The sequence below is a fragment of the Drosophila arizonae genome, chromosome 3 (assembly GCF_054131065.1).
Source record: "Drosophila arizonae isolate 15081-1271.41 chromosome 3, UAZ_ARI_1.0, whole genome shotgun sequence".
Classification (NCBI taxonomy): Eukaryota; Metazoa; Arthropoda; class Insecta; order Diptera; family Drosophilidae; genus Drosophila; species Drosophila arizonae.
Genome location: NC_142923.1, coordinates 13,951,799 through 13,966,946, shown reverse-complemented (window position 1 = coordinate 13,966,946; position 15,148 = coordinate 13,951,799). Strand labels below are relative to the sequence as shown.

The 15,148-nt window shown below is 33.6% G+C and overlaps 1 protein-coding gene across 13 annotated transcripts in view; it reads left to right on the top strand.

Annotated features, from left to right (window-relative positions):
• sky (GTPase-activating protein skywalker) overlaps positions 1–15,148 on the top strand; it is a 54,654-nt gene that overhangs the window by 34,448 nt on the left and 5,058 nt on the right. For 5 of the 13 annotated variants that reach the window (XM_089465575.1, XM_018001967.2, XM_018001957.2 and 2 more), the window contains exons 3-5: positions 7,033–7,235; positions 7,302–7,506; positions 14,947–15,071. In XM_089465575.1, the coding sequence (XP_089321701.1) occupies positions 7,033–7,235; positions 7,302–7,506; positions 14,947–15,071 (533 nt within the window). Of the gene's footprint in view, positions 1–1,825; positions 3,009–7,032; positions 7,236–7,301; positions 7,507–14,946; positions 15,072–15,148 lie in introns of those variants that run through there. The other 8 variants (XM_089465574.1, XM_089465572.1, XM_018001958.2 and 5 more) reach the window with 6 other exon arrangements.

Below are 15,148 nucleotides of genomic sequence, written 5' to 3'. Positions count from 1 at the left end.
TTTTGGACTGATAAAATGCGATCTCAGCTGGGAATTTTTCGCTTACTTACTCTATATAACCAATATAGATAGATATATTTTAATTTTATCTTGCGAAATGTATACCCTGTTTATTAAAGATAAATTCAGAAAAGTTTCCTTTCATTATACTTTATATTACATTCGGTTACAGCATTTGTTCTACGAAAAAAAAATCTAAGTCACATGAGAAAATTTTTCTGATAAGCTGACTTACAACGTTGTTACAGCACTTTAAAATTATCTTAAATAAGCATTTACTAAAATATATATATATCTCTTATGTTTTGACAAGAGTCATTTGATATGCATTTGGAATTGTTTGCCCCGACCAAACAAGATTCGTCGAAATATGACGATATTTGTTGTTTACGAGACGTTTAATCACAGTAAGCTTATTCACACATCGACACGTTCTATATTAAGTAGATAGCCCATATCTTATTCATCAAACATATAAATTATCGTGGTGCTAGCCAAGAATTTCTTACCTTTTTTTTCAATTTAGACACAAAAATTTTCTTTTAGTTAACGCAGAAATAATGTTAATGGTATAGTGTTTAGCCAGTTCTAGAAAACTGTTCTCTCTATATATTAACATATATATCCCGTATGTATAATATATACACATGTCTAATTAATCATTGGACTTTTGACGGTGAAAAACACACAAAAGAGACAGAAAGAGAGAGAGAGAGAGAAGGAGAGAGAGAGCAACGCATTGTTTATTTTCAATTTTCAAATATAATGCAGCATTTCTCTACTGACCATCTTTATCTATATCTATACATATATATTGCTATATACATGAATACATTTTAAATATGTAAACAAGAGATTTCACGTTCCTTGACTGACGAAACATTCGTGAAAAATCAATTTATATTCAAGAACCGTTCGCCCAATGCGAAAAGGTGTAAAAAGAAACGCAAACAGCAAAAGCAATGTGAAATGGTAATTAAAACAGTTGTAGTTGTTGGTTTTTGTTTTGAAATGCGTTTCGCAGCACAGGAAATGGAGAAAAATATCACGTGCGCCTCAAACAAAACATGGCAAATACTTTGGCCATTTGAAATTGTGAATGAAGCCACAGAGTAGCAAGAATCGAAAAGGGGCGTGAAGCATGAAGGTAAACAGAATTTGTGAATGAGTTGTGAAGTGTAGGAATTTAATAATATGATAAATGATGGTATGATAGTATGGTATGGTTGGTAAAAATTATAAACAATTTATGAAAGCATACAGATGTTTTCCTGATAATATTTCAAGAATATTACCGATGATTTCCTAATTGAGGTCACATCAGATTTTACATTAGAAATTCGTTCCATTTACCATTTCCTTATACCTTCTGCACCATTTTCACACAAAAAATTCTCATCCGTTTGCACAGAAATTCTCCACAAATATTTCAGCGATTTTTCTACTTGCCACCTCTTGCTTGGGCGCCAACACAACAGCAACGAGAACAGCAGCCAAATTGGTCATAAATCTAATTTGCTTTCCAAAATACAAAATTTTTTTTGTTGTAAACAAATTTCATTAGAGGAGGCATTTCTCAACCTGAGCCTGCGGAATTTTTGGTACCAACATTCTTGTAGTACAATTCGTTGCATTGCCAAATCGCAAGCTTACGAAATTTCCCACAGTTTGCAATGGGGCGGACTATTTTTAAAAGCATTCACACAGAGATTTAGGTTGTATACATACACACATATACATACACTCTCTCTCTTCGTCGCTCGCACAACCATATTAAGAGTTATAGCTGTCAACAGCCGAGCAACAGGCAGCCAGAACGAAAACAGAAAACAGCTGTTCGTGCTGGCGGCGCCAAAAAAAGTGAAGAAAATAGAAACAGAAAATGAAATATCAAGAAAAACCGAAAAACGAGCGCATCGCTAAGCAGAAAATACGAACAAAAAAGTCATTCACACTCACACACAGACAATAGTTAAAAAGCTTTAACGAAGCTTGCACGCGCCAGGTTGTGATCGCCCGTCGCTCTGCTGCTCACCCACTCACGCACACACACATGCATATACATATTCTCGCCTTGGCTGGCCGGCTGTGAGTGCTCTCTCATTCTCGCTCTCTCCCTCTTGCGCTCTGGCTCTGGCCACCCCATTTGGGTTGAGCTTTCGGTTTCATTCACCGCAAGAAACCGGCCCGCCGATGAGAACATTGAACGCATTCGAAGGCGTCGCACGTAAGCCTACGGAATTTCAAAGTTTCTCGATTTGAGTTCGATTCAATTTTGGATTCACGATCAAACCGATTGAAACCCTTTTTTAATGTTGTTATTCAACCCGTGTGCAGGCCGAGGAATATTACAGAAACAATCAAAAAAATAAATATATAATCTTTAATAAAAAACAAATTCAATGCAAAATTATTAAAATTAAGAAAGAAACGATGAAAAAAATGAAATGAAATGAAATAAAATGTGAATTGATAAATTTGAATGTGCTGCTAATTAAATTCAAGTGCTGCGCCGCGCTCGCACGACGAATAAACGAAGCAAGCGAATTACAGAGCGCAATAAATTAAAGAAGAAAAAAAGAAACAATAAAAACAAGCGCTACAAATATAATATATAAATTTAAATAAACAGAATAAGCAACAGAAATCTACATAAATGTATTTGTTGTGGCTGTGACAGAAACAAAATAACATATAAAATAAAACAAAATACACCAAAATAAAATACTCGGTGCCAAAATAAGCAAAATAAACCTAAAAGCAAAAAAAAAAAAAAATTAAAGTTTAGAGGAAGAAGTAGAACAACAAAAACAACAACAACGACGACGACGACAACTACAAAATGGTTGGCAAAGTTTTGGGCATACGTGAGTTGGAACAGTTCAGCAGTCGCCGCAGCAGCATCTACGTTGATCCCGAGTGCGAAAAGTTCTTTGAGCTGCCCCTGTTTATAGCGGCCAGCTCGAATGATATAACGACCAAATGTCAGTGCTGGCAGTTCAGTCCAGGTAATAAAACTCCCCTCCTTCTACTATATACAGAGATTCCGAACATTAAAAAAGCAAATAGCGACAACAACAAATGCTAATAAACTTAACTAATTTCCAGTGTAAACACTGAGTTGTTAAAAATTGTTTTTTTTTTTTTTTTTAAGTTTTACTGAAACTGTTGGGGGAAGGGCAACAAAATGTCAGTTTTTATTGATCTTATTTGGAAGAGTTTGTGACAATCTGAAATGTTGACTGTTCATTTATCGTGTTTTGAATTCATTTTAACTGCAAGCATTAAACTGTTTCAAATGGCAAAAACTTGTTTTAAGGTGGAGATTTCGGGAGTAAAATTATTCCAATGTATTAGACTTGAAAACAGAGCGTAAAAATTAACAGAAGCTTTCAAAATAATAAAGTACTACCTCAATTACAATAAAATTTTTAAATGTAACTATTACTATATATTTAATAAAATTTTTAAATTCTGCTCTTATATATACAAATATATATAGTTAAAAAAAAAAAATGGTTTTTATACATATATATTTTTTTTTGTCAATTTTGCTTTATATGAATATAATATTTTCGTTAAAACTTTAATAATGAATTAAATTATTAAATAAAAAATCTACATATTTTTAGTTATTATTTATTAATTTATTTAATAACAAATTGTTATTATTTTTTTATATTCTTTTACTTATTTAATTTAAAAGCTTAATTCACGTTTTTATAATTTTTTTTACTGCGCCATGTTTATTGTCTATAAAACTGATGCCGTTTACACTCAAATTTAGCTTGCAAATTTGTTAATGTTTTTGGTTTTTGTTCATTATTATTATTATTTTTTTACTACTAAGCAGCAGCTGATTAAGCAGTGCTTAGTATGTATATATTTGACTGATTTTTCATTTAAGTTACGAATGAAAAATTACAATTGCTAATAACTATTTAAAATTCAAAGTGAATGAAATTGATGTCGCAATCGACAATTTATTGAATTAGAAATGCTTATGTGAGCGTGTGTGTATGCTTGAGTTTTTCTCAAAACATTTTCATATTGTGAATGCAAGTCAAATGCAAATGTGCGGAGATTAATTACACACGCTTAACCCACACAACAGCATACACACACCACAAATGCAAACGAGCCTCAGTCAATTATACCAGTTTTTATTGTTATTGCATTTACAACATCCTCTCCATATCCCCCCACACACCCCCAAAGCCTTCACAGATCTATATCAATATCATTCTCGCGTCATCTGATATATGCAGCAGAGACCCACAACAATTTTGGTTAAATGATATACAAATTAAAAACGCAATAAAATAACAAGTGCGATCATGTCAGTGGATTTATAAATACCCTATGACTAACAAGAATAAACTATATAAAGCTTTTAAAATGGCTATAATTAATATGGTTTGACCGCAGGATATACGATGGTCCAGCCAAGGTTAAAATTATATTTATCAAATTATTGGAATCAATGAATTGTCGATTATTTAAATGAATCGTGATTCTATTAGCTTCTCAGAGGACAAGTATCAAGATATAATCGATAACCCGTATACCCTATCTTCATCATGATTTTCAATGGGTATATGACGAAAACACTAACAAAAAAAGAAGAAGAACTGATTGTAATTTGTTGTATCTGTTGTGATTCGTTAAAATGAGCAAATTTACCCAATGACTGGCGCTGAGTCCAGCGCTTATCAGCGCTAACAACGCCAGGAACCTGAGGCCACTAACGACGACAACGACAACAACAACAGCAATAATAACAAATAGCAAATAAAGCAAACGCTGGTGATAAGCAGACGAGCAACTGTCATGCAAAAATCGATCAGCTGTCGGCCGAGCTGGTAATGGGTCTTGTAGCCAAAGCACAATCAATTACCCAGAGACTCCGATACCTAATCAATATGGCAGCTCTATTTCGCATAGCTGCACCCAACTCAAGTGCCTGGCCACAGTGGCGATCCTCCTTGAGCAACCAGCTGACCAGCGATAAAGTTTTTCAATTACGTAGTTAAGCACAAAATACTTCAAAGCTCTGACAAACAATCGATCTAACAGTTTGTCATACTTGTATCGGATTATGTTGTGGACGGGTGTGAAAAATATAATTGGAATAGAAACTACTAACGAAATATCGTTGACGAATAGTAAATATTTTAGATTAAATATAGTATTTTATTTTTATGCTTCTGTTTAGTAGGTCAAGTGTTACTAAATTAAAACTATGTATGTGATTTGACAATAAGGCTTTAATTTTGTTAGCGATTTCAATGTGATTCATTATAAATTTAATATTCTTAATATGTTCATCTTGTGGTTCTAATTTGAATAATCTAGAAGGTTATGCAATTCAATTAAAATTTGTATTGGCCCTAAAAGGTCTAAAATTAAACCAGAATGAGGTCATCAAATAAACGAGATTGTTGTTGAATTTCTTATTGAATCAATGTATTTGCCACTTTCAACTGCATTCAATTTCAATATTTAATTGCTCGCTAAAACTATATACGTAAATACCTATATTGCTAGAAAATACTGATACAAATTAAATTTAAATTATATTGCATTTGTAATGCAAAGCAAAGTTATATTGAATATTAAAGTTTAACGAGCGTATCTAACTTGGCATTAATATTAATCAAAGTCTCAACTTCGACTTTTAAAAAGTGTGCTTCAATTTCAATTTAATTTTAAAGTTATTTACTTTCTTTTCAAATACCAGTGCTACAATGTAGTTAGAGTGGAATATATATAAATGTGTATAAATATATATAATAATGTTGCATTTTTGCTATCATTTCAATTTAATTTTAATTATAAGTCTCAGCGCCCCAGCGGGCATTTAAAATCAACTTATTTTATGTATGTAGAACAAGCATCTATCAATAAAGCTTATCACATACTGCAATAAACACATACATGCGCGTACACACACACCCTCTCACACATACACACACTAAAATTAATTGCGAACTCAAGTATTTTATTTGCCACTCTGACGTATGAGTAATTTTTATTTTGCGTTCTTGCTGACAAATTTACGTACTTATCTGCAGCTCAAGTCGGCTTTTTTTTTCTCTACAATATTTTTTCTATACTTCAGTTCATGCGGCCTCCAGCTGCAAGCTCAATTGGTGGGACTGGGTAACCGCTTGGGGCAAGCGTGTTTCGCGGAGCTGAGACTTAATTCCTTATCAATCATAAATGTCGCATAGGGTCTTAAGTGGTACTAGCTAAACGGCAGCTGCAACTGACCAACTTATCAGCCGACACTTGAGCTGACCAACAGGGGTTTATATCGTAAAATATATACTGTTTATATAAAAATTTATATTTAGCTGCGCTGTGGCATGATTTACAATACGATGCAGCATTTTGAATAATCAATGATGCAAAGCTATAATTAAAAACTAATTAGTAGGTTATGATATATAGAAGCCTACCTACCCATATTTATTGTTTTATTATGTATAACATTGTGTATATAATAATATATTCAAATATAGGTCAAGCTTTGGTTTAAATTTTTTAATCACTGAAAAAAAAATGATTGTTTCATCTAATCTATATAAGTTTCAATTTGTAATTAGTTGCTACTGATAAAAATAGCAATTAGAAAATTGATTTATATAATAACCTACTGTAATAACTACTTTGAGATAAGTCAGATAAGATTACGGAACGATCGAGAAAAATGTCTGAAGAAATTAAATATATAAATGTTTAATAACCATAATAATAAAATGTAAACATTTTTCAAGGTAATTTATGTATTCTAAATTTATTTTAAGAATAAAAATAAAATTAAAAATTTAATTTATTTATAATCGTAAAATTTAATATACAAATATTTTAGGGTATTACCTAGTGTATCACTTATCAGTTCTTTGGAAACATTTGTTTTTAGGTTAATTTATTGTTTATTGTTAGACACAAACGTAGTGCATGACCTATCCTAAATACTATTCTATTGACTTGTACTAAACGTTGGCTGTGTTTGCTTTTGTCTTCCAGGCAAAGAGCCGGCGCTACGCTCTTTCACCGAAATCCAACAGCTGCTGCAGCAGAACAAGAAGCGCGATGTTAAGAATATACTCAGAGAGAACTCGTGGCCCATAAATTCACCGATACGCTCACAATTGTGGCCAGCACTGTGCGCCCAGCACTTGACCAAGCAGAATATGCTAGATGGCTTCTACTGGGAGATGGTGCATCAGGTAAGCCGAGAGCAATATTATACTAAACTACGATATAATTATTTATATTTATTGTCTATCGAACAGGTCTTTGGCACCACGGAGCTGTCGGAGAAGCCCATCATGCTGCCCGCATTTGTGGATGCCACACACTGTTTGCCGTATCACTTAACCAGCACGGGACGCGCTGTTGCCGATCGCATTGTGAACGTTTTGGGCTATGATTGTCCCGACATTACCTACAGTCCAGTATTGTATCCAATTACATCGTTACTTTTGCATTTCATGTCGGGTAAGTGCCTATCCACCATCTTACTTCACTTCACTTCACTTCAGTTCAGTTCAGTTGAGTTCACTTCACGTGACAGAAAACGAAATCTAGATTGTAATTCGTTTTACATATATTACACACGCTAGACGCACTTGGGGCGGCGCAGCAGTCTTATTTCATGCGCTGTGTTAAATATTTGTTTTTGTCATTTGAATTTTCTGTTGTTGTTGTTGAGGTTGCTTTAACAAACAAAATATACTCGAGTAATTGGCACAATTGTAAATCGCTGCTCGAAGTAACTCGCGGCTCGGCGCAAATTGATGTATCGTGATATTTCTAGCTAATTGCTTTGGTCAACAGGCAGGCGGAAAGGCAGGCAGGCAGGCAATCAGGCACTGAGCCAACAGTTTTAACCATCTCAAATACACTCAAATCAATAAGACACTTCTCATCTTGACCCTTCAAGCATGTGAAATCAAAGTGTATATATATATATTCTAAATATATACGTGTGTGTGTTTAAATGTTTACTTGTATATTGTTGCCTGAAGTTAAGCATGTGTGACCTTTAGGGCTTATTGTATTCGTTGCTTGGCTTTGTGCTCTGCTTCTATCAGTGTTTCCTGTATTGCTGAATAGACTATGTCAATATTTACATTACGAATTAGTTATTCCTTTATTGTGTGTTTGCATCAGATATGTATGAAATAGATAGAAGAAGGACAATGCCACAAAGTATTTACATGCTCGTTCAGAATTAACAGCCAAATCGAATGAACATGCTTTACACACACACAGCACACACAGAGCAAACTTGCTGTCAAATAATAGAAAGTTTGTTCAGATTCCTTGACATAGATAAAAATAACTTTGTTTTTAGTTTTGAGTATTTCTAGACTAATCGAAGTTATAATTGAAGTGTATATATTATACAAAACTTTCCAATTATTTGCAAAATTATTTGATTGATAATAATGTATTTAAAGAACTGGTTATTCTGGTATTATATCTTGAGTATGTGCATTAAAAATAACCTAATCGTGATCATAACATAGCCATTATCTAAGTCAGTCAGTCAGTTATAGATTGAACATTTATTGTTCCCTATGTTTAAAGAACTTGATATAACTCAAGACTTTTTTTTAGTAGTTCTAGTTTATGTCCTGATTATCGAAGGCCAGCTTACTTAAAAGTTTTGTACAAGAGATGAAGGATCATGATCAGAGAATTTATACAAAAAAAATCTATTAACTCAATATTTTTTGTTAACGATACGACGGGACGCTAATTGATCAAATTCTTCTTTTTCATATATCATATTCATTTTCAATAAGCTGTTCGAAATTGGATGGTTCTGGTGGCGAGTGGGCAGAAAATGGTCTAACCGCTTAATACCAACAGAATCAATCGGATTTTTTTATTATTATTTTATTAGAGTGTTGTCGCCAAGCTTTTCAATGCGAATTTATTTATTGCATATAATGTATTTTCTTCTATAATGAATATTTTGTTAAAGTAATAATAATTTGTTGTTTAAATTAATAGCTTATGATGTAAATATTAGAAATAACTGATGTAAACATATTTTATGATGGATTTAGTTTGGGAAAAACGGGATTGAAAGAGTTGTAATACATATTTATTTATTTATTTATTATTATATTTATTATGATGCTGGAAACGAAGATTAATACTGATTTGTTTCTATCCTATGGACTTTTTATGATGACCTCCTTTGATTGAGGTTGTTGATTGTTTTGTCAACATTAGAAGCTGTTTCGCTTTAGATTGGCGCAGTTCACATGCAGCGATCACCTGCCTGAGATTAGAAATGACAGCCCCGTGGCCTCAATATTGTGTAAACCTTTAATATTTTCATATATGATCAACTCTTGTAATCTCATTAATCTCAGCTGCTGAACTCTGAACACCCTCATTCACTGTGAAAAAAAAAAAAAAAAAAAAAAAAAAAAAAAACAAGACAATTAATCGATTTTCATCTGGGTTCAAGAGTGTGCCGCACTCTATTTAGAATACGGATTATCTTGGGAATTATACGCTAAATGCACCCAACACCGACAGGAAGGGGCAAGGGTCTTCGCTTACGATTAATATGCGACGTAAATCGGGAGGCACATAGGCAGGCGTAGGCCCCACTGCAGCTGATAAAGCTGCGCCTGATAAGCTTACGCCGGCAGCCAGCAGCGAGCGGCATGGAAAGAGGTCGACTTGAAGAGACGACAACGCTCTATGCTTTACGACATATGTCTCTCTCCCTCGCTTAGTTTGTCTGTCTACGTTTCCGAGTTTTGAAGGTTTGTTTACACTGCGAGTATAAAACAAAATTCACTGCAATGTCTGGGGATTGCGATTCCGGGTCAAATCCAAGGTAAACACTATAAATAGTTTGCAACCCCACGTTTAGGGTACAAAGTTTCTGTTGAAACGCAAAAAAAATGGGATTTATATTGTATTTTAAAAGTCAAAATACAATTCGAAAGATCGCAAAGCAGAAGCTTAAAAAAATAAAAAATAAAAATAATAATTCTCAATAATAGTATGAATTAAAAGAAGAAGAAGCAGCAAGCAGAAATAATAATAAAATTTTGAGTTGCATTTTCGATCAGCACTTTGTGCATTTCAAGTTAAAAAATCGCATATAAACAATGTATAAAACTGTTCACGATGTTGATATACATTCGTTTACACTTGCCTCCCCATTTATGTTTATATACATTTGTATACACAGTTCATATGTATATCTATACATATGTATGTTTATCATGACTATATTGACACTTTGCATTACTTGCCGACATCTTGTTGACGTCATTGACGAATCGTCGTCTGCGTTGTCTTCATTGAATTTTATGCAAATTATGGAATAAAAGTAACAGATCAACGGCACAAGACTACAAATTTTTCGCTACAGTGGGTACTCAATATGTGTAACAATCGACACGTAACATTGTTGTTAATATCAATATAATACGCTTTTCTTAGAGCTTAAAGTTTATATTTAACTTCTGGATTTTTATATTAATTTTCTTATTTTTCCTATGGTATATATTCCATCTTCTGAGCTAAGAGTATAAAAGTATTTAAAATTAAAAATTATTTTTATTTTTATAAATATTCTTCTAATTTTCTAAACCCTGTAATTAATTAAAAATATTGTAAAATTTATTTCTATTAATTTCTTTGCAAACTTTTACAGTTTACTCATATCGTATAACAACTGTGGCTGCGACATGTGACATACATTCTCAGCTTTGTTAGCTTTGGCTTGCCTTAGATCTAGAATTATAATTGTTGTTTATTTTTGTCTTTTTTTTTTTTTTTTTTTTGACATGTCTCGAAAATTTTTGCAAATGACGCCAGCACGTGAGCATAAAATTCGCATAAAATACAATTGACAAACAAATTCAGATGCGAATTTGCACCGAGATATAGCTGATTCCCTCTCGCTCTCTCTCCATTCCCCAAATTCAATCCCGAACGCAACGAAGCCAAACAAATGCGCACATTTTATATATCATCTTGGCGTTTGCTTTTGTTTTATGGCCGTTTGTTGTTCCGCCATTCTGTTTATGCCCTACCCAAACATTATCCGAGCTGTGCATATTTGTTTTTGCACGGCTTTTATATACATATACATGGAGAAACATGAGCACCCCCTCCTTAGTTAACACCCTGATCTATAAATACTTTTGTATTACGTGCTCTGTGATATAAAACATAGAATCCAAATCACTCGACTTGACGCACTAAGAACTTATAGAGCTTGAGGGTTAAGACTGTGCTTAGCATTTGCATTTTTATGAAGGTTCAGCATAGAAGCGAAAGCTCACTAATATATGCACGTATTCGTCTGTGTATTGGTGTGAGTGTTTGCGAAAATCTCTCTCGAAATACCTGAACAAGTGCTGCGACTCTGATTAGAGCACTCAAACAATGTTTCTTTTAAGCTCTCTTATATTTCTAACGATGCGTGACTTGAATGCCAGAAGGGCAGAAACTCAACTAAACATGGAATAGTTATATTATAGATATACAATATTATAGATATACACAGTGTATATATAGTGTTATATTGCTAAGTGATTGAACTCTTAACAGGTTTTATGCATGCTTATTATGAAGCTCTCTAGCTTATTTGAATTAAAAATAATTATATTTCAAAGATCATTATTTTTACATATAAATACAAATATTTATATATCCATATATGTATATTTTTTAACATTTCAAATGCTCAAAAAATCCTAAGCAAAATTCTAATACCCAGAATATCTTTTATGACTAATAAGAATTTTGATGATGATTGTGTTTGCCTTCACACCTTGTAATCTGACATTCCCCATATCGTGCGATTAATAAAAATAAATAAATTTAATTTTCTTAAGCCCTTTAAAATGTTTACAAATATGAAGATTGTAAATTATTTTTATGTGAAAAGCGCCTTTGAGATTATTCGCACTTTTCAAGTTCAACAGCTGCTGTTTTTTCGGTGTCAATGTTTTTGTTTTTGTTTTTAAAGGGCATTGCAATTTCCACATGGCTCAACTCAATTAGCAGCTGCTATAGTAAAAAAAAACTATGTTAAATTATTTGTATGGCTTTCATTCAAATGCTGTTTACACGTTTAGAGACGTGCTATTTTTTTGATTTAAACATTGTTTATGTTATTTTTTTTTTGCGCTAGGTTCTGTTTTTGTCTAAGGCTTCTACAGTTTATAACCATAAATGCTAACTGCCGCTCGACTGCAGTCTATCAAAGTCGAATTGTGTATATGATTGAGTGAGTGAAGAGTGAGTGCCTTTATCAAACCCGAGTTCCACTCCTGGTCGCAACACGTGAGCTCTGACGTCAAATGGAAACGTGAAATGGGACTACGATTTTTTGAACGAGTTTTATTATGATTATATTTTATACCAGTGCTGCTTATCGGTTAAATTTGTGTCATAAAATTAAAATGGAAAACCATTCGCCCAATCCCCTCTGCTCTAAGCAGCCAGCAGCAAATCTATTGTGCAATTAAAAGCTTAACAATAAGTGGCTGTGGCAGCTGTCAACTATTTTTAGATGAACAGAGTAATTAGAGCGCGATTAATTCAACATTTGAGCTTTAAAAAAAGAAATTCTTGGCAGATTTACACAAAAGAAACTGTGCGCCCTGTGCTTTAAATAGAATTAAACTCAAATATTTGATGATAAACACTGCAGTGAGAAGTTGTTCTTATCATATTTTGCTCTTAGGTTTCCGTAAATGATAAGACACAACTCACAGATACAGAAGTAGATATATATACAGACAGTTACAGATAATTAACAAAGATAAGTCGTGTCCTACAACTCTGTTGCGTATCTTCTTTCAGTCTGTTGCAGTCATTAAGACAATTGATAGCATTACAAAACAATGAACTAACTATTAAGGGCGATGACTGAAACTAAGTCAAACCGACTTAGACCGATGCAAACCGCAGCGAAGCCAACTGATAAGCTCAATACTGATAACAGTTCAAAGCTGAGCTGCTGGAGTACACACGTTTACAAAGTGCTCTTTATGTATGTGTAAATCAATGCAATTGGCGTTTATTTATATTTCAAATGTCAACTCACTGGAAAAAAAAAAATAATAATCTTAAATAAATAAAGAAAATGTAAAGCCTTTAAATTGCTAATTGGACTTAATATTAAAAAAAAAATACAATTGAAAAATATGATAATTATGAAATCACTGCTATCTAAACGCCGAATATTAAATGCTCTAGATATAGAAGTTGGGTGTGCTTTGTTATAATAAATTTTGTTTCCGCTAGATTGTTGCTGAAGTATTTTGATAGTGAGTCGTGATTGCTGGAGATATCCTAAAAAACACTAAGTTTTTGATCGGTTTTCATTAGAAAATAGATATGATAAGTGGCTCGCCGCTGATTATATTGTATAGATTATTCAATTTGTTTGAGAACAAAGTAATTTTTCGTACAATAAGTAAATTTTGTTAGTTGATATATCAGGTTTATATAATTGATAGTTGATTGCAGTATCTGCAGTTATGTATTTTTTATTTATATTTTTTTATTTCTGAAGCTTAGGGCAACTTAGATAACCTGTTTCTATGCATAAGACTTAAGTAATATATTTTCATAATTTTATTTTATTTATTATTATATATTACATATATATAACTTCAGATTTCATACGTTCCATGACATATCATGATAAAAATCTATAATACCCTCTGCGAGTGTACAATAATTGGCCGTCAACACCCACTGGCAATTGCATTTTAAATGCCATACAAAATATCTATTAAGTACTTTGCTATTATTTGTTGTAATCAGTTTTGTCAACAGTTAACGCTGCTAATGAGCCACACACGAAACTTGCCTGCAACACGCCAAAACAGAGAAATAAGAGAGTAAATAATATAGCTAGCACAGAGCTAAATAAATAGCTCGAATATCTCTGAGAGTTATTTTTAGAGACCAAGTTTGCCCTCGTCGCGGCGAGTTTTGTGCATAATTTGGGCTAATTTATAAATTAAATACATGAAGCAGCGCGTAAAAATGACTAATTTAATAAGCAAATTGCGTGGCAATTTCAGAAATACTGCCATAAAAACATCAATTGCCAGAACGAGCTTCGAAGTACTCGACCTGGAGTTAAGCTCCGCAAACGTAAATCGTTAAAAGTGCCAAAAGCTGGCAAGTGATTGCATATACTGAGACTGAAATACCCTACAGTGTGTTAAAAGGTATGCTGAATTGGAAATGAGATAAGTTCAAGCTTTTCTTTGCTGTACTACGCTACATATAGGCTTTGAGTTCGCATAGCATTGCTATGTGTGAGCTGTGCAAGCTTCAAGTGATATTCAATTAAAAATATAATTGAAGACTTGAATATGTATCATATATAGGGTATTTTCAAGGTTAAGTCTCTTGCTCTCTCCCCCTCGCTGTGAGTGTGCCCAACATTCGCTCTATTCAATTGCCTTTGTGCTGCGTCATTGCGGTAACGCCCTCGACTCACTGCAGCAGCGCCACAAAACCACACAAAGCTCATCAACCGCAAGTGCAACGATGAGCGCGGAACGCGGATTGTGGAACGACCTCAGGAAGCTGCAGTGCAAATTGCAATTCGAAATTGTGCAATTAAATTAGAGACAAGCCGCACATATACGCGACCACAAGAGTGGGGCTGGAGTGGTGTGCGTGTGGGGGGGTCTGGCGAGAGTGATAGAAGCGGCAGGCAGTGGGTGCTAGCTGGGTGTCGCTAAGGTTAGGTCTGTTATTGGGTTCCATATAATTATTCAAGCAAGTGCAATTTGATAACGCATTGCACGCAACCAGCAAGTGCCCCAATATTATGTGTCGTACGAGTAATACCTATGAAACAAATATAAATGAATGTAATTATCGAATAATGTATTTACACTCATTTGGTTTACTTTGCAGAGGAGGAAGCTTACCTGTGCCTGGCCGGGCTTGTGGGCAGCAAGGAGAAGACATTCATCAATCAAACCAAACTACAGCATGAGGTCACCTGGAAGACAGTCATGCAAATAGCCAAAAAGCACACGGTATGTCCAAAATGAAATTTACTATTAATTAAAGGAAAAACGTATATTAATGAAATTTAATTTTATTTTATGCAATT